At 45.0% G+C, this 24758-nt stretch overlaps 1 protein-coding gene across 1 annotated transcript in view; it reads right to left on the bottom strand.

Moving 5' to 3' along the window:
- Positions 1-24758, bottom strand: part of DOCK5 (dedicator of cytokinesis 5) — a 581227-nt gene that overhangs the window by 251875 nt on the left and 304594 nt on the right. Inside the window, exons 23-25 of the mRNA XM_086942489.1 lie at positions 18972-19066; positions 18248-18326; positions 3822-3922 (exon numbers count right to left, since the gene is read on the bottom strand). Of these exons, the coding sequence (XP_086798615.1) occupies positions 3822-3922; positions 18248-18326; positions 18972-19066 (275 nt within the window). The remainder of the gene's footprint in view (positions 1-3821; positions 3923-18247; positions 18327-18971; positions 19067-24758) is intronic.

Here is a 24758-nt window from a genome sequence, read left to right on the forward strand (position 1 = left end):
CTCTAGTATATACTTATTATATACTTGTATGTGTATATACTTTGTGGGCTCTGGTGATCAGCCTTATGACTTGTCTGCTTCCGCTTAGAGACTTTTTGTCTGTTCAACTGCCTCTATTTAACTGTCTTGATAGAAAACAACCAGCAGAGGTCAGTAAAATACCAGAATTTCTTTCTACCTAGGAACTTTCTCTTTTTTATTTTTCTGGCAACTGCCTCTGTTTAACTTTTTTGATAATTCCAACAACAAGAGAGAAAGGGTCAGAAAAAACACTCTCATACCCCTTACAGATACAACTGCCAAACAACAAAAGAGTGTCAATATAAACATCAGACGCAGTGAGCAGAGAATTTTTTATTAGTATTTTAAAGCGTCAGAAGAAACTGTTAATATAGTAGGAATGATAGAGTGCACGTGTACAGAGATCTAGCTAAAAGGACCCTCAGGCCCCAGCTAAAAGCTGGTAGCCAGTTGTCTTCATCGGGTCCTCCTTAGTTGCGAGAGAAGGTATTGAATGCCTGGGGCTTACCCTCTATCACTGGCCATTTCCCTTGCGGGGGATGCAGTGTGTGCCATTTAACAATGACCACTAAAACCTTACATCTAGAGGAGGGGAAAATATGGCATCTGCGAGGTCATACCAATTGTAACTCGAGTAATGTCATCTACTTGATTACTTGCCCCTGCGGACTCAGATATGTAGGGATGACCACCAGGAGAATAAAAATGTGAATAGGAGAACATCGCAGTAATATCAATTGCAGTAGAAACACCATGAAGCTGACCACCCATTTTCTTGAACATGGCCATTGTCCGAACGATGTAAAATGGGTAATAATTGAACGAATGAATTCGAGCAATGAAGGTACATTGTTCGAAAAAGAGCAACGATGGATATATCGTCTATCTACCCACATACATGGCCTCAATGACGATATCCCATGGGGATCGGTCATGCGTAGATAGACGGTCTATCCTTCATCTCTACCCACTGAGTTATTAAGCTTCAGTCTTTCCTGTTGGCTGTAGATTATAGAACAAGGGACCAGCCTTTCTTCCTTGATATTTGTAAATGAATGGATACACCTTGTTGATTATTAACTATACTGAGACGAAACAGTCTTTTAGGTGGGTTCACCGGAATAAGTCTAACTTCTGTTAGTGTTCGTACATCACCTGAACATCGACTACAAGTCTCCTTTGTTTGTGGTTCTTAAGGTATTCTTTCAGTGTTTCATTAATTCGGGATTATGTTTTTCCCTTGCGCTTGTAAACAAACAGGCGCCTTTAAGACTGTGATGTCATCACGCTGGACACGTGATCGGCAGCACCGCCTTACACGCACTTCCCCACTTTCCATGTTTTAAATTACCGGCGGCATCAGAACCGCGTTTGTAGATTCGGGCGGCGGATGTGGCTGTCGTAGGTCTTCTAGCGGGGAGTCGTTCAGAGACTAGTAAGTTTTCTCCAACCTTCAGTTACGAAAGTCCGTTAGCGTTTCAGTAACGGCAAGGAGATGACAGAAAAACTTATCCCTTTTCTTCTCATGTTAGATTTGAACGTGAAGATTTCCTCCTGCCGCTATGCCCATGGGGCTCACTACACTACGATATTGTGTAAGTATCTGGCAGATTTTTCCTCTTTCGAAGTGCACTGTGCCCTTGATGCTCTTTGTTTCGTAAAGGTGTTTTGTTTTATTTAACATTCTCAAGCCACTTAGATGTTTGGATGAGCACTGTTTTTATGTAATCACAATTTTTTGTGAAACCCCAACATGTAACGGACAGAGTTAACGCGTTGTGGCCAATGCTGTGTATAACAAGCTATGTGACAAACATGTTTTTTCCTAATAGCAGTTTAAAAACATGTGTTTTTCGAAAGCATACAAAATGAGGTCATAGTAGGCTCACGCACATGATCAGAGACTATCAACGTAGATTTAATCTTACAAGGGCTTATAATGTGGACGCTTTTGTCTGTCTGTTTACTTTTACAGATTTTGTCGTTTTCTCCTACAATGAGGAGGAATTTGGGGAAGAATCTCCTATAAGGAGCATCGACAACTCCAGGTCGTATCGTTCCTTGTGGCCACTCTTTAGGTCTGAACGCTTTAGGGTGCTCCGACCACAGAGTGGCATTGTGTTTTTTATTTGGTCCTGACGAATGCTGAGCTGATTCATTGCTCGTACAGCAGAAACATGTTGACCGTATTTCTTCTTCTTTTTCACACAATTAAAGGGACTCACTGGTTCAAATTTACACAACCGTTTAGCAGTCCTGAAAAATTACTACATTTTTCGCACTTTGGTTTTAACAGAGTTAGAGCTACCCTCTCATTAAAATAATTTTGAGGAGTAGTCCATACTCTTTTTAACACACTTTTCACCTTCTCTAGCAACTAAGGAGGACCCGATGACGACAACTGGCTACCAGCTTTTAGCTGGGGCCTGAGGGTCTTTTTAGCTAGATCTCTGTACACGTGCACTCTATCATTCCTACTATATTATCAGTTTCTTCTGACGCTTTAAAATACTAATAAAAAATTCTCTGCTCACTGCGTCTGATGTTTATATTGACACTCTTTTGTTGTTTGGCAGTTAACTTTTTTGATAGAAAACAACCAGCAGAGTCAGAATCACTTTAGCATTCTCTAGATTCCAGTCCATAGAAATGGTCTTCCAAGATTACCCGTAGACAATAATATTTTGTTCAAATCTTGTATTTTTAGTGATATGACCACCGTAGGCCCTGATTTTAAATAAAAAACAGAGCTTTGGACAATATCATTTCCCGCTAAAAGGCAATATTTCTCTCCATGTGTTCCCATAACTGGCGTGTCACACAATTTTGTGCTTATATTCCCTCCATGTTAAAGAACAGTAGTTGTTTCAGCATTCAGGCTAATGTGCTGCATAGCTAAATACATATAAGGTTCCAAAAACGAGACTGATTGCATTGTAAATGCTAGTTCCTCAACTTGTCTCTCGATTTTGTCTTGGAGTTGCCTGAAGATGATGAACAGGTCTGAGATCGGGAACAGACCTTAGGCTTCGAGGGGACCTACCCCGTTGTCTTGTCAGCTGGTTCACTGATCATTTGTCACAGGACTGCAATTTGTGTTTGTTTTTTGGTGGCAGCAAAGAAAGATACTGCATGCATCTGTAACAGACATCGTCTTGCAACACATGCAGTGCTGATTGAAACCTGTCATTGTCTGGAGTTATATTCCTACACACTGCCGAAAACGCTTAGAGTAGAAAACTCAAATGAGTTTGAAGACTGAAGCTCTGGATCAGCATCAAAGCATGCAGAAAAAGAGAAAATGTGAGCGAGTGGGTTGGAACATAGCGGCAGCTCTATTGTCATGTCAGGAGGCATCGCAGAGTCTGATATCTGAAGCTGTCCTTGTGCAGGAGCTATTGCAGGAGTTATGGGATCCAGTCCAGCACTGGGGAAGTTCAAACGTTGAAGAATCTGTGGTTATAAGTATCTATTAGAAAAGAAAATGGCTGTGGGTACCCGCGCGGGAGCTGATGTTGAGTTTTGTCTACCAAGTTGCCAAAAAATATTACGAACTGATATCTCACATTTGCCTTTTCCTGATCGTTCCCCTCGGTTCTGTGGTTGGATGTTTCAAATTTGTTTTCTAACACTTTAAAAAAACACAAATGAAGGGGTGCTTGCATCAGATGACACCAGGTGCTTGTCCATCTATGTGAAAATGGTTCTGTAATTTGGTTGGGATAGAAAACCTAAGACAGTCCTCCTGTCAAGACCCCACTTCCAATTTTTACACCACGCCGCCTGGTGTGCCACCTTACTTTTTGATGATCTTGTTGCGTTTTTCCTGTGAGAAGTTCTCCAGCTGAAGAGAATCATGGGTAAGGAAGCCAACTCCCAAATGGAAAAAATTGTTCCACAGCTGTAAGAAACATAACAGAGTGAACAAATGTAAAGGTCTTTAGTACACACAAAGATGCACAAAGCAGCAGAGGACACACAAAGATGTAAAAAGCAGCAGAGAACATCATTACAGTGCTGTTTCAGTCATCTATAAAAACATGTTCTTACTCAGTAGCTTTGGAGCATACACATTTGTAGAACACTAGAGCATGTAACTACTAATTGCCTGAAAATAGTATGTATTCTGGAATGTTAATTTATTTGTGTGCATAGATAAATGCCTTGTGGACAGGTCGAAAACTTAAATTTAGCTATGCAGAGTAGTCTTGTCATCATGCATGAGAATTTCCTACTTATTTAAGTATGTAATATATTTGTAGAGCAAAGGCCTAGTCGCACATGTAATGGATCACTTTATGTGAAACCCGAAAGTACTCTATAACATTCTGATGAACTTAGTTTACACCAAACAGATATGAAAGTTAGTCTTTAAGGTACACCCTGAACATGTGAGTTTCAATTCTTTACAGAAGGAGGACAGGTTGGTGTTGAGAAGACTTCATACATCATACTTTTGATATGACACTGACTGATCTTCATAATGCATTCACTACAAATGTTACTGTTTAGATGCACAAGACCATCTCTCAGCCACGATTTGCCAGATGAGAGCCAATAATGGAGTTTCTGGTATCAGACAACATTGACATCTGTGACAAGAGCGGAGGACCACAGCCACAAATCGGCATCTCTGAAGGCTAGTTATTAAGCAGGAGAATGCAACTGAAATAGAGATCACCTTACATATTCCATAATTAAGTTTACATAGTGATGAGCCAAAGGGTCTCTTGGTTGAATGAATTAAGCACATTTTAATACCGAAAAGGGCCCAGAGCCCCAAGGTTGGGAGTATCAAATCACAACCCATGCCAATACTGCATAAGCGAACTAGTGCTGTGTACATCAGTGCCATATTTCAGTGAAAAGGGTGTCTAGAACATCTGGGTCATACTAGAATATGCACTGAATAAATGGCATCTGCAAAACTATTTACAGAATGCAAGTACAGAGCTCCATCGCCAGGCATGATGATGCCCCATTTCCATTTTATGTAGGAAACAGCACTAGAAAGCAGCAGATGACGCCCCAGTTCTTGTGGAATGAGGTGACAACCTGGTAAGTATTATCATAATACTGTTTAACAGTGCAGGAAGCAATCCATAATGCTGAAAGCGAAGGGTGCTGAAGGCACCCGCTAGCTACACATATATATATATAAGTGGCAAAGAGCTTGGCAGACTATCTAAACCACCTTGTGCTCTCATTAGAGGAACTCAAGCTCACTTTAAAGGTAACAATAGAAGATAATAGATAACAAAAAACCTGATACAAATATCTGAATTATTTAAATGTATAGTGATATGCACCCTGACAAAAAATGACAAACTGGAGGAACAGCATTGTAAAGGGAATTACAGGCAATAGTATTGGGAATGGTGAAGAATGAGTAAAAAGTGGGTGCAGGATTGCATACAGGTTGGGAAAAGGAAAATGAATAGAAATGTCAAACATTTTTCTGAAGATGATGTAAGTAATCGAGAGGAGGATGTGGAACAGAGTCACGTGTTTTAGACGGCATGCAGGAAAAAACGTATCAGCAGTTTTATCAACTACACACTGTTAAGTCAGCAAAACTATTACAATTTGACCCAGAGTATGAAATGTGTGCAGCTGTATATGGTCTGGTATATACTGACAACAGTCCTGACAAAAACAAAAAACGTATTAATCTGTCTAGAAATTACAGAAATTCTCAAACACACCAAAAATAATTGCTTCAGCAACATATGAAACAACTGCTAGATGACTGCTAATCTATGTTCTAGGAAGTAGAGGGGTAAAACTGGAAAGCAAATTCTTTTGAATACTGAAGGCAATTATGTAACAATTCAATTGCTGCCCAGAGATTCGAGTGCCATACTTGGTACTAGTAGAATGACTAGACCTGAGAAAGGTTTACAGATGTAGCACAAACCTTAAGCAAGGCATTCTCTTAACAGCACCTCACAAATTTTAAAATATGACATGGTCACAATTGTAAATCACTTATAATTAAACAGGATTCTAAACCCTTTTCAGTACTATCCAATAAGCACATGACAGAACAACAAAAAATGCTAAACTGATGACACACACCCCAATTTTTTAATGTTCGGAAGTTAATCAACAGTTTCCAAAGAAATCCAGAAACCACAGGAACACTACGGGATAAAACAAAACAAGTAACAAAAAAGGATGGATGGACTTTACGAAACCCCAAGGACTTACAGTAACATACTTGTTTAACCATATCACATAAATCAAAAACCATTCAGTCATTAAAAATATATTTAGGATAAATACCTTGATCAAATGCAACTAGTTATAAAAAGCAAGAAAAACCTATTCTGTGAAGTACTGTCAAAGAAATTAAGGAGATATTTTTTTCATTTAAGTGAACAATCACTTCCAAAAGCTTAATGGACAAGGAAGGAGTAAGTTCCTTATAAATTGTTTGAAACCGCATGTTTCTACATTTGTTTCATTACTTTTTTTGTTCATTTCTCTTTCTCATTCCCTGTTTTTAGAATATGATCCTTCATTATAACATATCCATAATTTCGTTATGTTAGTTATAGGGACTAAATGTGAAAGAGGTGTGCAATTGAGCTGTAATCTCATTTTCAAATTGGAGCAATATTTAGGCATTAGTTTGTGTATTATTCAGGAAAGAACAGGGGCAGAGCTCAACACTGCTTGTGCAGTTGTGTTCAGTCTTATCTGTTGTGTTTTATTCTTATAATGGTTATTAAATTACACTCTAAATGCGCTTTTTTAATTGCATGTACATGCTCAGGTCTAAATACACTTTAGACTTGAGCATGTACATGCCATTAAAAAATCTGCAGTATTTCAAAACTGGGGGCATGGTCTAAGAAGCTATCATGGTGGATGCATTCTAATCGAGTTCCCACTAGTGCAGATCATCTAACATGATGCACCACAATACATGCACATCTCACTCCCACTAGCTACTGTTTTGACTGTAGAGGCGACTTTGCTGCAGCCACATAGACAGGTGATGGTGGGAGTTATCAAAGACGTGTTGGAGACTCTCTCTCTCTCTCTCTCTCTCTCTCTCTCTCTCTCTCTCTCTCTCTCTCTCTCTCTCTCTCTCTCTCTCTCCCCCCACATATGCTCATCTTATGGTCTCTGGAGGCAGCAGTAAAGATCTGCAGGATGAAGGAACCAGGGTCGAAGATCTTCTCCCGCCTGTAGTGATGTGCCTGAAGGATAACAAGGACTGGGAGTTCCGGCACTGCAGCTGATACCAATTGATGCCACCAAGACCGACCTGCATGGCTGGTCGACAGGGGGGAAAATAGGTTTTGGATGCTGCACGGCAGTCTGATCTTTTCAGTGACCTGCAGGTGAGCCTAAACTTGGAAGAAAGGAGCATCCCTTATTTGCTACAGCTGCTATGGTAGCCCTAGAGCCCCCACTTTGCTCCCTTCCTCCTGTTCCCGGATAAAGTGTAAGGCAGCGTAGGGAGTATCAAGGAGGAGGACAAGAAACTGTCAGGACAGGACCTTTTGGCACAGAGACAACTTTGCTGGACTGCCCCTTGGGAAGAAGATGCATTACTTGCAGGGAAAGGCAAGGTGCTAGAACTCCGGTGGATTGAGATCTCATTGAAAGGGCTCCTTCCACCCCTCATGGTTTTGTTCTTCTTCTCCTTCCCTTCGAATGTAGGTAGTGGAGCCATAACAGTGGCGATCAACCTGGGCATGGTCCTGACCCTCTGCTTAGACTGGGCCTGGTCCCCCAACCCATTGCACTTCTGCATGTTGACACCATGGATGGCTGCTCAGGTGGTTGGAAAGACTGGGCACATGTTAGAAAATGTCTCTTTTGTATGGTCAACCCCAAATATTAGCATGGATGCTGATGGTTTTTCGACTCAGAGGGCACTGAGGCCTTCTAACCAGATGTCAGTGTCTGTGCCCTAACCATAAAACTATGTATGTTTGATTGGCTTTTACCTAATTGGCATAAGCTATCTTACTAGTAAGTCACTAGCATATGGTACCCAGGGCCTGTAAGTTAGAGGGTCACCCGAGGGACTTCAGCACTGTTTGTGCTACCCTGGGTATGACCATGGTAAACCATGGCTTCCAATCTTCCCCTGCAGACTGAAAGGGGGGGTTTATACTGCTATCTCGTTTTTGCCACTTAAAGCAATGGCAAAGCCACAAAAAATAAATATATGAGTGTGTGTGTGTGTAGATTATATATGTTAGCATATATAATATATATAGCAAGGTGCAACAAAGAAAATCAAACTACGTAGACATGTGAAATTAAAATCAAAGCTGTGCTCATACATCAATTGCCTTGTAATTATTTCCATGAGAATCAACAAAATTTTGGATAACGGTGTGAGTATTGCAACATTCACTACATGAATAATAATTTGGTTGTGTGTCAGATCATAAGCATTGTGTTTGTAGGCAAACAGACAGTTTCATCAATAAGCAAAAAACATTCAAAAATGGCATCTATGGAAATGACGTTTATTCCTTCGGTGTCCTGTTTTTGACTCCATTGTAGTACCTAACAATGTTAAATGGGATGCGCATACATTATCTGCATTAATTGATAAGTTGCCACGGGAGCTAGAATATGTTACGTTCTTAAAGAAAAGAAATACAATTTAACGCTAAGGAATTGGGTTACAACATCAGTGAAATATAGAAAAGAAGTAGGCTAGCTGGATCAAGAAGGGCAGTTGATGAAGAGTTCACTGGTAAAAATAGTTTGGTTCTGGTTATTATTAGGTCTATTTAATCTGAAAAATTGGGGGCTTATGCAATCTAGTATTTATTAAGTTGAACTATCTCATTGCAAAAAGGGACTAAGCTATTAACCTCTAATCTCTTTTTGAATCACATTTTGTTATGGTCCAGAATAGCTGAGAAACACCGACTTAGCAACATTATTTAATACAGCTTTTTCTAGTTCATTCTGTATATGCCAAACATCCCTGGTTGATAAGGCCAACGCAAGCAATACGACTATTTCAATTAAAATAAACTACCCCCAAAAATCAGTTGTTCGCAGTCATAAGCACTAGTCCACTTGGATCAAAACGGCGTTATGCCAAATCATAGTATACATCATTGTCTCCAAGAAGTGCATATGGTTATTTACCGCGCCTATGAATTAACTAGTTTGAGCGCGTTGATCCTAGTAGAGTTAGACAATGATTTTGATTTTCTGTACTAGGAGTTTCTCTTCCAGGCCCTGGAAAACAAAATTTGGCCCGGGATTATTAACATGGGAAAAAATTCACTACCAAGCACGATGATGGACTCGTGCAGATTGCCAGGTCAAGGGACTTCAATGGAAAGGAGATATTGCGAATCAGGCATTATTATATGGTGATGACATGCGGTCATTCATATACTAACTCATGTTGGACTGCACTGAGACTGATGATGATGTTAGATTTCTATGGTGAGGCATCTGGTCCGGTCATCAAAGGTGACAAGACTGTTATAGTCTCAGTCGAGGGAGGACAGATGGCAAAGCAACAGCAGCTCAAACTGTATGTTCAAACACAGAGTTTTAAGTACCTGGGCAAAACCTAATCCCATTCTTGGCAGGCCTATGGAGAGACATCCAGGAATGGAGTGCACCCCATCTCTATCATGTGTAGAATGGCACTGTTCATAATGGCTGCTCTCCTAAGACTTTTCTATGTTCTCCAGAACTATCCCTATGACATTTCTGTCCAATTCTCACATAATTCAGTCCCTCTCACACGCTGTCTAGTGGCAGGTAAACAGTCTACAGTCTCCCTAAACAAGTGCGAGCAGTTACTATATGATGACAAACTGAGTATGGCTGATATGTACTTTTATTACAAGACAGCACACTCATAAATGTCCGGGTTATTGGATCCGGTTATTGGGCCCAAAAAAACCTTACTTTCCGCCTGGAAGTGGATCTCTTCAAAGGACTGCTTTTCTCGATATCGTGTACTGATCTCCAGTGGGCTAAATAAATCCCAGTTTTATAAATATCTCTAATTAAAGCATACCCTAAAGCAACAACTGACATACCTGCCAGCCATACCCAAGTTCAACCTTTTGAAATAAACATTGTGCTAGAGACATCAGGTAAGTGTAGCATCTTACAAATATAAATATCCTTGCTGACAAACTCCCTATGTCTCTTAATTGGTTTGCAGTTCCGATGGGATGCAGACTAGGGCACATTAGAGAATAAGGCTCAGAGAGAGGCTAAGACAGCATTTTTGAGTTGCCCATCTCCACCCTCCTCTAGTAGCTATGGTGAATGGCAGGATTAGCTTCCAGACTTGACCGGTATGCCAGTGCACTATAGGAGACTTATTTCACTTGGTTTGGGGTTGTCCAGTGCTCTAAGAATATTAGCGAAGGATTCAATGCATTCTATCCTGGTTTGTGGGCCACCCCATTGATCACGCTCCTTCCTGGGTGTGGTGGAAGACTGAGGAGGTTACTGGAGTACATGATCCTTAGATGATCTGGGTCACCACATGGCCAACTGAGATTGTGCTTAGTTCTGGTGGGTGAAAGAGGCCCCACCATCTGCGATTTGGGTGATAGGGATTGACCAATGCACACAAATGGAAAAAACGTATCAGCCCAAATGGTGCCTCGCTATACACCAGAGGATATGGGGGCCTTGGAACGATTGCTTTGGTTAACCGGATGCATGTTGTACTGATTTGTTTTTATTATCTGCCTTAAATATGGTTGCACACAATATACATTGTGATTATAAGTCCAGCACTAATGTGTGTCTATTGGGCAGACATTTGATGCATTCAGATCTGGAGTGTTCTTTATAAAGGTGCTGCTCTCCTCTAAAACTTAGAAACTATTCAGGGTTCCCTGCTCCTTTTTGAAAACTATATGTGGCACTCTAAGCTTGATAGGGCATGGTTTTGACTTGCAATGTAAGAAACAACAAAATATCCCTTACAAAGCAACAAATAATCTAAAAAATATAAAGGCCCATGAGACATTTAAACGCCCAACAACTTACTTAATGTCTGCTGATTACCTATCAAACAATTGTACAGACCACACTTTTTCCCTTTAAAAATGAATATCACGTAATCTTAGCATAAAACATGAGTCTGAATATTTTCTGGTGGCTTAAATATCTCTTCCAATACTAAGCTAGAATCATTCACTGAGAAAAAATACTTCCAATAGTGCCCATTTTTATTTACATTTAATAGACTGTAGTACATCTCTGCTTTCCATTGGATTCCATTATAACATTATTGATCCTAATGGAACAAATAATACAATCTAGGGGGGCGTGGCTAGCACCCGATGATGGCGGCAGCAAACTAGAGAGGCTCCCGGAGTAAGGCGGCTTCCCGCATCAATCCGCATGCCTATCCGCTCAACAACGAACCCAGACGGGATGTCCCGGGTCCGGTGACCAAACGGCACTTAGCAGAGAAGTTTTGGAGCAGCGGTGCCCCGGGAACTGGCGGAAAAGACGACAACTGAACGCGGCCCTGTGGCACGTGCAAAGCAGCAGCGGCTGGTGGGGGCGCTGCCCGGGCGGAAGTGGGGCCTCGGCGGTGATACCAACCGGAAGTGTCCGTGGTGAGAACGACCCAAGCGAAAACGGCAGTAGGAGTCCGATGCCCCCGGAGACCGTCCAAGGGCTGTACATATCGCTCCAACGACAAGGCAGTGCGGCGGGCAGCGGCAACACTAACGGAAACCGAAGCCGGAAAACAAGTGCGCAGCCGCCATTCTATATTACATACGCCACTGCGGGCACAAACTTTCTCGAATACCGGGCTGACCGGGCTGGGCGGCCTGAGCCGAGGTCTCCGCAAGCTCGACAACGGTTCCTAAGAATACCAACGCAACTGAAGAAGGAGTACACACCCGTCTGTGGGCATCCGGCCAGGAAACCCCAGCTACTGCGCGGACAGGGCGCCGCTGAAACTCGGGCGGCCCTGTCGACCACTCACCGCGAAGAACTCCCTGGCAGAACATCACCACAGGCTGCGTGCAACAGCGCTTGAACTCTTGGCGTGTGAACATGGCGGGCAGAGGATCCAGGAATAACTCCACCTAAGCTAAGCTTGATAAATTTGCCTACGAGAAACAGTCTCTTCCCCCAGACGGAACAACGCAAGTCTCTAAGCAAAGGGTCGGAAGGAGAAGGTGCAAAGAAAGCCACGCTCGAGGATGTACTGAACGCCTTGGCCCAAGTGCAAGCGACGGTGGGGGCGACTGCAACGGAAGTAACCCTTATTCGGGCAGACCTCCAGAAAATGAGTGAAAGGGTGAAGCAAGTGGAGGTGGTAGCTAAATCCCTGGTGGAAGATGTCTCGGATCTGCAGGTGGAAATGGAGAAACTGCAAGCCGATAACAAATTGCTCAAGGAAAAGCTGGACGATCATGAAGGACGCTCCCGGCGGAACAACGTCCGTATCCTGGGGGTCCCGGAATCTGAAACCACGGGTGCTATAGATCTATACGTGGAAGACCTTATCAAGAACCAGCTAGCCCCCAAGGGTCTCTCAAACTTCTTCACTGTGGAAAGGGCCCATAGAGTACCAGGAGGAAAACCGAAACAACGGGCCCGCCACAACCGATCTTGGCGAGACTTTTTAACTTTCGAGATCGGGACACCATCCTTCAGGCGGCCAGAGTGGCGCCAGCCATCCAAATTCAAAATTCAAGGGTATCCTTCTTCCCCGATTACACGGCGGAGGTATCGCGACGGTGGAGGACATTCTTAGAAGTAAAAAAGACGTTGCGAGAGCAAGAATTACCCATCTCCATGTTATTTCCGGCCCGGCTAAGGGTGGTCGCTGACAAGAAGGTCTGTTTTTTTTACTCTCCTGAGGCGGCCAGAGACTGGCTCGATGGCTGGCGCACTGCGGGACCCCCGCTTAGGTCCGGCAGAACAAACCACGGACACCGAGACGGCAGCAGGACTGGCTCACAAACATCAGGCAGAGGAGGCGCGAGCAAGTCGCAGACACAAGAACTATCTGAGGCTGGTGGGGGGAATAATGTGGACAACCCATGGACACATTGGACGCTGACTCCTTTTATTGCCTACAATTGCAAAAGAGTCGTGGATGGACACTGGCCTGGGTGCCCTGAAGGGAGCAGGGAGGCCGCCTGCTCAGGGAGATACTCTACCCCAATGTGCAAGTACTCTGTTTTTGAGATGGGTTAAGCGATCTGCTCAGTTGGGGAGGCGGGCAGTTGAAGGTCCGTTAAGCAGGGAGGCAGTGAGGGGGAGGGAGAGGGGGGGGTAGTTGGTTGTTGGTTGGAAATTCACTACGTTGGTCGAAAATTGGTATTTTGTGTGTGAATACTATAGCTGTAAGGGTAAGCTTAGGGGTCCGGATACACCTCCTAGTTTCATTTGCTTGTGTCTACATGACCGGAAATGGCAGATGGTCTGCTACATAATGCGGGGGTCGCCAAGTCACGGACACGTGGCTCCCCCCTTCGAATACTATTGTGGAATGTAAGGGGACTTGGAGATAAGGTGAAACGTGGCCTGGTACTGAACGCGCTGAAGAGACAAAAACCTCACCTAGCACTGTTACAAGAAACACACTTAACGGGGGGGCTTCTAAAGCCCTAGACAGGAGGGGGTACAAGATGGTGGCCCACTCAGAGTTCACCTCGGGCTCCCGGGGCACTGGGATTTTGATTAAAAAGTCCTCGCAATTTATCCCACTAGGCATGAAAACTGACGGGCAGGGTTGCTTTGCAGCCCTGCAGGGACAATGAGAGGGTCGCCCCCTAACTGTGGTATCGGTATATATCCCACCATCCCTTCACCCAATAATGCTTCCGGCGCTCAGTGAATTTTTGTTGTCCCTCCCCGAGGGTGAGGTCATTTTGGGAGGGGACTTTAATGCTACAATAGACACACAACTTGACAAATTCCCAGCGACGTGCCCGACTGGGGGACCTTCCCGGTTTCAACGATTCCTGACAGCAATAGGTCTAGTAGACATCTTGCGGCACGTCCACCCCCAGGATAGGCAGTACACATTTCATTCCACGGTACACAGCAGCCTTTCACGAATTGATTACTTTTTAGCTTTGGGTGACGGCTTACAGCATGTCGATACCGTAGACATCCACCCTAGAGCATATCAGATCACTCCGCGATCACCCTGACAGTTTCCACCCAAGAAAAGTCCCGCAGCCGTATATATCCCATTCAGGCATCGTACCTTAAAATCCCGAAAATCAGGAAAATCCTCCAGAAGTCTACAACACAATACTTCGAAGAAATGTGGCCACCGTGACCTCTTCGGAGGTGCTATGGGAGGCTTACAAGACGGTAATGAGGGGGCAGGCAATAAACTCAATCACGGGCTACAAAAGGGAGCAAGTGGCCGAACAGTCTAAGCTCGAATCGACACTTCGCGACATGACAACTTTACACGAGGCAAACCCCACTACAGACACGGCGCACACACTTACACTCCACCAGCAGCTGTACATGGAACATGTCCGGCAGATGGTGAAGGGGCACATAACTGATACACAGAACAGGATATACGATGTGGGAGATAAGGCGGGAAAGATGTTGGCCTGGCTAGATAAGAGGGGGGGGGGGGTTCAAGGGGGATCCAACAGGTGAGAGATAGCAGCGGTGGAATTCAGACAAGCCCTGAACGGATAGTGGAAGCACTGGCGGCACATTTTGAGGACGTTTATACCCCAGAACGGGCAGTGTCTACTGACATGGCACGAGCGGCACTGGGCAGGATAGCAACTCCACTATTGCAGCCAGAAGCAGCAGCCGACTTAGATGCGGCCATAACTAGAGATGAAATACAATTGGCTATACGAGCGCTGAAACCTGGCAAGGCGCTTGGAACAAATGGTATTCCAGTAGAATGGTATCAGTCCCAATCAGAGAAGCTAAGTGCATATTTACTCGCCATGTACGAGGAATGCCTAGAAAAGGGTGAACTTCCGCTCGATCAGAGAGCGGCCACTATAGTAGCGATTCCCAAACCCGGGAAACCGCAAGAGGATTGCTCCTCATACCGCCCTATATCTTTGCTGAATGCGGAAAGTAAAATCTTGGCGAAGCTCCTTGCTAACCGGTTGATGGCGCATCTACCTGACCTCATACATCCGGATCAATCCGGGTTTATGCCCCATAGCAACACGGCACTGAACCTTCGCAGGGTGCATGGGGTACTGGCGAGAGCGGACTTGATCCACGATCAAGCAGTAATACTGGCCTTAGATGCGAAAATGGCATTTGACCTAGTGGAATGGAACTACCTGTTTGAGGTTCTTGTTTGTCTGGGCTTCGGCTCGAAATTTATATCATGGATCAGACTGCTGTACACGAAACCAGTGGCACATGTGGTAGCAAACGGCCACATTTCTCGAACATTCCCTTTGGGGAGAGGCACCCGCCAGGGCTGCCCCCTCTCGCCATTGCTCTTCGCGCTCTCCCTAGAGCCACTAGCGAATTTGATAAGGCAAACACCCTTACTTAAAGGGATACAATGGAAGGAAGGCTGGGAAGACCAGCTGTCCATTTACGCGGATGACATGCTGGTATATTTAACAGACCCCGAGCGTGGTGTACCGGTGCTCTTGGACCTATGCAATGAACATGGTAAAATTTCAGGTTATACGATCAACTGGAATACATCAGAAATTTATGTACTGAAAGGCCCGGTCCCGGTATTGGGCCCCAACTGCCCGTTACTGTTAGCTGGCTCCTCTTTTAAATACTTGTGGATCCATGTCACAATGGATCCAACGGAATTTGTACAACTGAATCTGGCACCACCCTTGGAACGGCTTAAACAAGACGCCAAGTTCTGGGCGGGGTTGCCCTTAACAATGCTGGGAAAAGCAGCGCTATACAAAATGATGCTCTTGCCCCGCTTTCTATACATACTAGAGAACAGGCCGTATCAAGTGGCGCCAGGGTATTTCAAAAAGGTGGCAGAAGTGGTTTCTGGTTTGCTGTGGAGCAATCGCCCGACGCGTATTGCGCAAGCCAAATTGCACAGGGGTTGGTACGATGGTGGAATCGCGTTGCCGAATCTTAAACTATATTACTGGGCAGCTCACCTTCAGCCCATTAACCAGTGGCTTCTCTCACTGGGACACCATTGGGATATCCACGGTGTGTGACCTGTGGAAAAGAGGAGAGGTTATAACATTTGACCGCCTGAAGGAACTGTACGAACTGGGGCCACAAGAATCATACCGCTACGTCCAGATACGCCATGCTTTGCTCACGGCCATCCCCTCCGGGGTGGATATACCAGAATCATCCCCGCTGGAGGATCGTCTTCTAACTGACTTCATGATTGAGCGAGCGAAGTCATTGACGTACCGCAAGCTCCTTAATAACTTACCTGACCCGCTGACCTCATTGAAAGAAAGATGGGAAGGGGATGGACGCCCTGGACGAACACAAATGGAATGAGGCACTAGCATCCCCAAAAGAAGTAGGCATCTCAGCCAGGCTGAGACTCGTGCAGCTTAAGGTCCAACACAGAGTGTATTACACGAGAACACTATTACACCGCATTCACAGAATACAACATCCTTACTGTCTCCGTGGCTGTGGGGAGGAGGGGTCCTTCTTTCACACAATCTGGGACTGCCCACGCATCCAAGACTATTGGAGAGAAATAATGCAAACTGTGTCACAGACCCTAGAGACCTCTCTACCTTCCGAACCACGACAATGTCTCTTAAATGTGTGGGGACCGAATGACCTGTCCAGATGTGGCCAACTTTGGGTTACGTTAGGCATGATAGTGGCCAAGAGAGATATCGCACAGTGCTGAAGGGCAGCAGAATAACTGACGAAGTCGCAGTGGTGCATGAACATGGATAAGATAATGGTGACGGAGAGGGCGGTATACACGAGTCGTGCATGTCCAGGGAAATGGAACAAGATATGGACCCCATGGAATGTATACCGAGGTGAAATTTCTGATCCTCTGCCAGAGGATGACCCGTTGGAGTCAGATGAAGAGGGGTAGGTCGGCTGAGGTGGCACGAAGGGACTGCAGAGGGGAGAGGCCATTGTGAGTGGGAGGGGGCCCGGGTACTGAGGAGTGGGCAGTATGAGCAGACAGGGATGGGACTGGTGTACAGTAACATAGGAACATGGGCGTTACTGCCCGACAATCTGGGTTTGACTCAATGACTATAAATAGTTGCACATACTGTCGGGTAGACTTTCAATACAGCTAAACAGCACTAATGACTTTTGGATGACCGGAATGTGATTTCCTCGTTGTTAATTTTTGTTGTTTTCATAAAAAACAGAAAACTAAAACCATTACTGATTAGCAACATATCGTCAGTTATGTACCCTTCACTTTGCCGTGTGGTAAACCTTTTAATTTTCAGCAACGTGATCAAATATGGACTTATCCTGATGCACGGCATCCAACGTTCAATTATTAGCGGCCGGCCCTTTGGGTTGTAGGCGAATGGCTGTGTGATTTTGTAAAGGTACAATAAAGGTTTTAAAAAACAAACAAAAAACACACCAAAAAATAATACAATCTAATACAGCTGATCACAGCCCCATTATTTCCAAAAATGTAGTATCCATTAAAAAAAAGTGGGTATTCAAATATAAACATTAGACGATATCAAAGAATGGAGTCATTTACAGCATCTAAATACAACGTTTGTTACAGGTTGAACTGATGGGATGGGCTCAAAGGATGGAACATTATACTAAACCTTTGACTGAATGTTTATTTTCCTCATATCCAATAATGATCATGATGCAAGGATAGCAAATTTCCTAGTATTACATAACTTTCCAGGGAAACTGTTAAAACCACAATATAGAGTGCCTATTTAGTAGTCAGCCATAGCTATTAGATGGATAGAAATATGCAGACTGTATGTGCTTTTGTGTCGCATATAGGGATGTGGGAAGAAGAGTGTATGCAGAAGTTTCACATTTGTGAATTTTGTTTTCAAAGTGAAATTGTCAGTGGATGGCCATGTTGAGTTCCCAACTTCTACCTGCACTCATCTTTAATCACCATGCCGGGTATTTTCTGGGATGCTGAAATGACAGTCTTGGTTCTGTAGTTGTGTAATTAGTTTCTGAAGAAAGAGAAGCTGCTTAGAAATGCACTTCTCCCCCAGTAGTCTTTCACATTGCTGTTGTTTTAAAGGCTTTGGCTAACAACAGCTCACTTAGCACTGCCACAGCTGTTTAATCGTACCTGAAGTTCAAAGCTAGCCTGGTCCAGAAAATACTTATTCAGAACTTCAGAAAATTGGTTCATCGCACGGAGGAAAACCCTGAAAATGGAGAAAAGGAAAATGAATACAACAAACAAATCACGGAATATAAACTTCAAAACAACACTGGTGAGGATTGTGGTTCACTGCTATCTTCAAATTAATCTTGAGCATTTTATGTTTATTTGCAAAAATGGGACTTATGTATCATCGCTGACGTCACCAGCGGGGACGACATCAGGGCGGAGTCACGTGGAGCCCTCCCCCCGGCTCGCAGGGATGCTGTGGCAGAAAAGTTTTCCGGATCCAGTCTCACGCCTGGGGGTAATTCTAAATTAAGGAATCTGCGGCTAGTAGTCTCTATCAAATATGTTTTTGCAGGATAGATCGGACACATCAATATATGAAGAAAGGATAGAGGTCAACTAGGTAAGCAGAAGCTTGTTCAATGTGAGGCCCAACATATGCCATGACAGGGTTGCCTAGCATTGCTCCACAAGGGATGAAACTAACAGATAGATTTTGAGAATAAACACTGATCATGTAATAACTTAAATTTAGATTAATCGTGCCTTTTACGGACCAAAGTTAATCACTCCTGGGATACAGGGTTGTAAGATACCAAATGTCAATAATAATGAAAATAGTGTGAAATAAGACACTTTCTTCCCCAAGAGCCCCACTCCTAGCAGTCCCCTGGTTCACCTGTTCTGCGTCATAGTCATCACCATCCAGTCACTCGCATAGACATTCTTCTCAATTAGGTCTTTAAACATGATAAATGTCTCCATCAGGAAGTCCTAGGGAGTAATGTACAGAAAGTAAGAGTAGTGCAGTCAGTGTTCATATAATACATTTAAATAAGGAGTTTGATCTACCTTCAAGATATTTGCATGTAGAGAGGAGGTTAATGGTACTTCAAGGGCTTTGAGGTAGTGTTTCAATTCACACTCATGCTTGAATGCATGGAACTGCAAATAATCTACAGCTATGCGTACAGTACACATAAAAAAGTGAATGGTATCGAGAATGGTGTACAGAAATAAAGCAGACTAGGACTGGTAAAGAAAAATTAAATAATGAACGGACAAATGAGAGCCTATGGAGAAAGGTAAATAGGAAACAAAGAAAAAACTTAAAAATAGAATAACAACAGAACAAACAAAGCAAAAACAGCATAGGTGGTGTAAATCTGAAAGACCAAAACAATGAAAGTGTGATGAACAAGAAAAATGAATCATAGAAAGTAGATAACAGTAACCGTAAATAAGGGAAAAGTAACAAGCCAGAATGGTAGAAGGATAAAGACAACTAAAAGAAAAGATTAAATACATAAAAAACCCAAAAGAAGGCACTAATGATAGAAACAAAGGAAACAAAGCAGAAAATGCAGAATAAATCATTCTAAACAAATAAGGAAAAAGTAGCTGCAGGTAACGCTGAAAGAATTACAGAAGATACAAATGATAAGGTACAGACAAAGAAAGAAATGGCATATTGGCTGGTGTAAATGGGGTTCCCGGCCTCTCTGGACTGTGTTTCCAACAGGGGACTCTCTCCCCCAACATCCTGTGTGCCTTGAGGCGCTGCTGCTGTCCCGTGCTGGGAAGGGGGCGTAGCCACCCCCAATGCGCTAAAAGCGTTTATTCCATTCTTGCATCCGGAGGCATATTGGCTGGTTTAAAGGGGGTTCCAGGCTCCCGTAGACTGTGCTGCCAACAGGGAACTCTATCCCCCAATATCCTGTGTGACTGGAGGCCCTGCTGCTGTCCCCTGCTGAGAAGGAGGCATGGCCACCCTGAACACGCTAAAAGTGCATACTCCAATCCCGCAGTGCAGGACCCGCACGGGCCACGCCGGGGTGAAACTTGGTCCAAGAGCGAGCCAGTCTGTGCCCATTCGCAGCTGGGATGGGCCATCCCCTTAACGCCACTGGATCAAGGGGAGTGTGTTTATATATTTGAGCAGTATACCGGAATACCATTTGGCATTCCCTGGTTTGTGCTCGGACGCTCTCTGTTCTTTTCCCTATGCGTGGAACGACATATAGAGAGGGACTTATAGACAAATGGAAGCGTGCTGGTTGGCCACAGGCAGTTAACCCACCCCTAAACCTGCATCTTTAGGTGGGATGCTACAGAGGGTAATGGGGGTTGTATCGACGGAAATCGAACTGACTGAGAGAAGGTTGTCCATGGAGGCCTGAATTACCTCGCAACCACACTTTCCAAACAACCCACACGACAAACCTGCTGTTATTGGTTTTCCTGAGGCTGCCTCTAGTGTGGGTAATTAGGCTCTTGATCATAAGTCCAGTGTTCCAAATGTGGCACTTTCCCTGATGTATGTCCCCCAGAGTGCCAACAAAAAGTGAAAAGGTTTAGGAGGAAACCGCAGAACAAACCCCAGCAGCCTACTGCCCAAGTTGCAATTTCCTCAAGTATCTCAGTGGTTGAACAGTCCCTTTGCAAAACTGGAAAGGGTTCTGCTTTAAAACCATGCAGCATGGCTCAACTAGTGGAGGAGGTAGTTGATAGAGTTAAAGACATTCTGATCACGGAACTCTCACCAATATTACTAACTCGCAGCGATAAAACAAATGCTCAGAGATAATTTAGACATACACCCACAATTCCAACAGGTCACAGGCCTCGCCAATACAGTTGGACCAGGGGCTGGGTCTAGCATTTCTGCTTCGCCCCCTAAATACACTGCTCGTAACTGTGCAAATGGCAGCTCCCCATCCTACTCTCTAGGGCTAACCTAACTCTGCCAGCAGAAGGGGGTCCCCGAGGGGAACAACCAACTTCGATGGAAAGAAACAATGGACTGTGTAAGACTGCTGGCACTGTTCAAAGCCATAAGCTCCCAGTCATTAACCGGCCCCCTGCGTCCTGCCCCAATGAGATTGTTCTGTTTAGAGTCACAAAGCTGCGTAAGGGCCAGAAAGAAACGCATGAGGACCTCGAAAACAAATGTTTTTACTGGCTCATCAGAAATAACTTTTTTACCAAAGTGGATTATAATATTCTCTTTACACGCAGGTTGCGGTGCATTGGGCCAGGCCGGTTAGACCGCCCTGGGGATGGTGTAATTGTTATTTTTATAGATCCTTATCTGGTTTGAAAGCAGCTGAGTGATGAGGAGCAGACACAGGAAGGGGTGTCGAAAACTGTCCTTTTGCCCTTGGTTACTTTTATAAACTTGGCTTCTTCACCAGGCAGGCTCATTCCCAGTGTTTCAGATGAGCTCAAAACCTCCCTCAAATGGCTTGCTTTATTACAATGGGTTTTATAATGTAACTGTACATATTCGCTTCAATTTATTGGAGGAAGTTTATTGACTAACCCATAACTGCCAATACACTAGTCTTGGCGTAATGGAGGGTGGGAGTAAGACAAACCCCAGCTGAAAGACGCCTTCGGGTATACGTTGCGCTCTATAAATGGCAATAAATAAATAAATAAAATAAATAAGAAATGTATCAATGCCCTAGGGGAGTATCACTACTGCAGCCGTAATCTCCATGTGCATTAAGGTGGGCATCTTGAGCTGGAATATTTTGGGATGGGGTTCAAATTAAACAATCCATCATGGGGGAAATTTGTTGATCAGTTCTGAATGCACAAGTTACTACTTGTGTAATGATATATCTGTAAGAGACATTAGTTAGTGATAGATTCCTTATCTTAGAATATCCCCAGGCTTCAGACTGGATCCGGAAAGTTTTGCTTAGTAGTACCTTTGCGCGTCAGTAGGTGGCGTTCAGCGGCTCCGCGTCCATCTCTGGCGTCGTATGCTCCAAGATGACATCACGGAGACTACTTAGGCGCCACCCATGCGCGCTGGCGTCAGTTCTGTACACTAATTTCCGCGCCAGGAACGCAGAGCCATGCAAGATACTGACCACTGGTGCATTGAAAACTAGGCCCTGAAAGGGAAGACCTAAACCCTAGTAATCAGTTTGCAGAAAAGGAAGGATGGGTGGGGCAGAAAGGAATCTATCACTAACTAATGTCTCTTTCAGATATATTGTTACACAAGCAGCAATGCTTGGTACACATGTGCAGCGAGGCCCACATAGCTGCCTGACAAATGTCCTGCAGGGGAACGTTGTGTCCGAAGGCAGTAGTGGCTGCCGTCGCCCTGGGAGAATGGGCACGCAGCCCCACAGGAGGCTCCTTCTTAGCCAACGAGTAACATGCTTTGATGCACAGAACAACCCACCGAGAGATGGTCAGTTTGTGCACGGGCCGACCTTTTTTGGCGCCCATGTAGCCAACAAAGAGATGGTCATCCACCGGAACTGTTGTGTGCGCTTCAGAGAAAACGAGAGCGCACGTTTTGGGTCCAGACGGTGGAGCCTCTCTTCCTCTTTTGAAGGATGCAGAGGTGGAAAGAAGGTAGGAAAAGTGATGGTCTGATCGATGTGGAAGAGCGTGACACCCTTTAGCAAGAAAGAAGGACGGGCCCTTAAAACCACCTTGTCCGGATGAATAGAAAGGAAAGGAGGTTTAGAAGAAAGAGCCTGGAGCTCACTCACTCTTCTGGCAGAGGTGATAGCTACCAGGAAAGCGGTATTTAGAGTATGAAGACGCAAGGCACAGTTATAAAGGGGCTCAAAGGGAGCACACATCAGATATGTCAAGACAAGGTTTAAGCCCCATTGAGGCATTATGAACGGCACAGGAGGAAACGTGTGCGTAATGCCTTACAGGAAACGGTTAACAACCGGGGACTTAAAAAGAGAAGGCTGATCAGGAAGCCGCAAAAAGGTGGAGATGGCAGAAATATAACCCTTGATAGTGCCCAGAGCAAAGCCCTGCTGGGCCTAGGAAAGAAGGAACATAAGAACCTTGGAAAGAGGGGCAGAAAGGGGATCTACAGACTTATCTGTGTACCATGCCACAAACTTGTTCCACCTGCAGGCTTATACCGTTTTCGTGGAGGGATGCCTGGCTGCCAGAATAACATCACAGACTTCGGAAGGAAGATAGATCGAAAGCTGTCAACTGTCGCCGCTCAACCTCCACGCATGGAGGAGGAGGCTGGACAGGTTCAGGTGAAGGACCGTCTCCTTCTGCTGTGACAGAAGATCCTCCCGAAGAGGTAGTCAGATCGGGGGATCGATCGCCATATTGAGTAGCTCGGAACACTAGTATCTTTGTGCCCAATCTGGAGCCACAAGAATGACTTGGGCCCGGTCTCGCCTGATCTTCTTCAGCACTCTGGGCAGAAGTGGTATTGGCGGAAAGGCGTACAACAGACCGCAGCTCCACTCATGATGAAAAGCGTTGCCTAGCGAGTGCCGCCTTGGAAATTCCAACCCACAGAACTGATGACATTGCGTGTTTTCTGCGGTGGCAAATAGATCTAACCAAGGCGGCGGCGTTTGTCCGCCCCGGCTTTGAGAGAACCTGCCGGGTGATGAACCACCAAGGTAATGCCTCGATGTTCCAGCCATGTCCAGAGGTGCAGAGCCTCCTGACATAAGGTCCACGACCCCACCCCGCCCAGTTTGTTGCAGTACCACATGGCGGTGGTGTTGTCCGTGAACACCTGCACATACTTCCCCGGACAGAGGGAAGGAATGCTTTCAGTGCAAGTTGGATCGCCCGAAGCTCCAAAAGGTTGATAGGGAGCCGGGACTCCGCTGGACACCAGAGGCCTCTGATCTCCGCCTCTCCCAAGTGGCCTCCCCTTCCAAGGAGGGATGCATCCGTCACCACTGTGTGCTCCGGTTGGGGTAGGGAAAGGGATCTGCCATTGACCCAATCGCGATTCGTGAGCCACCACTGCAAGTGTCTTGCAGTGCCCTCCGAGATCTGGATGTGATCGGACAGGTTGAGTTGATGCTGTGCCCACTGGAACTTCAGGTACCACTGCAGAGCCCGCACTTGCCATCTGGCATGTTGTACCAGTAGGATGCAGGAGGCCATCAGGCCCAGGAGCCGGAGGGTCATCCTGACTGAAACCCAGGATAGAAACTGAAAGATCGGAATCATAGCCGGAATATTCCGGACTCGCTGCTCGGGAGGATATACCCGAAACTGTGTCGAATCCAGAACTGCTCTTGGGGAACAGAAAGAAATTTACATTTTACATTTAATGAAGGCGAGCTTTTGAGAGGGACTCAGGTGCGACTTCGGCACATTGATGCATAACTCCAGCAAGTGCAGGAGGTCGGCCATAGTCAGAAGGTGGTTGACGACTGCCTGGGGTGAGCCCGCCTTCAATAACCAGTCTTCGAGGTAGGGAAAAAATTATTACACCCCTGACCTGCGCAGATGGGCTGCGACCACAGTCATCAATTTCGTGAACACCCGAGGGGCACTGGTAAGGCCAAAGGGGAGCACGGTAAACTGAAAATGCTCCAGGCCTACTGTGAACCGCAGGTAACACCAGTGGGCCGGCAGGACGGGAATGTGAAAATATGCGTCCTGCAAGTCCAACGCTACCATCCAGTCTCCAGGGTCGAGGGCAGCCAAGACC

Source organism: Lissotriton vulgaris, chromosome 11 (assembly GCF_964263255.1).
Source record: "Lissotriton vulgaris chromosome 11, aLisVul1.2, whole genome shotgun sequence".
NCBI lineage: Eukaryota > Metazoa > Chordata > Amphibia > Caudata > Salamandridae > Lissotriton > Lissotriton vulgaris.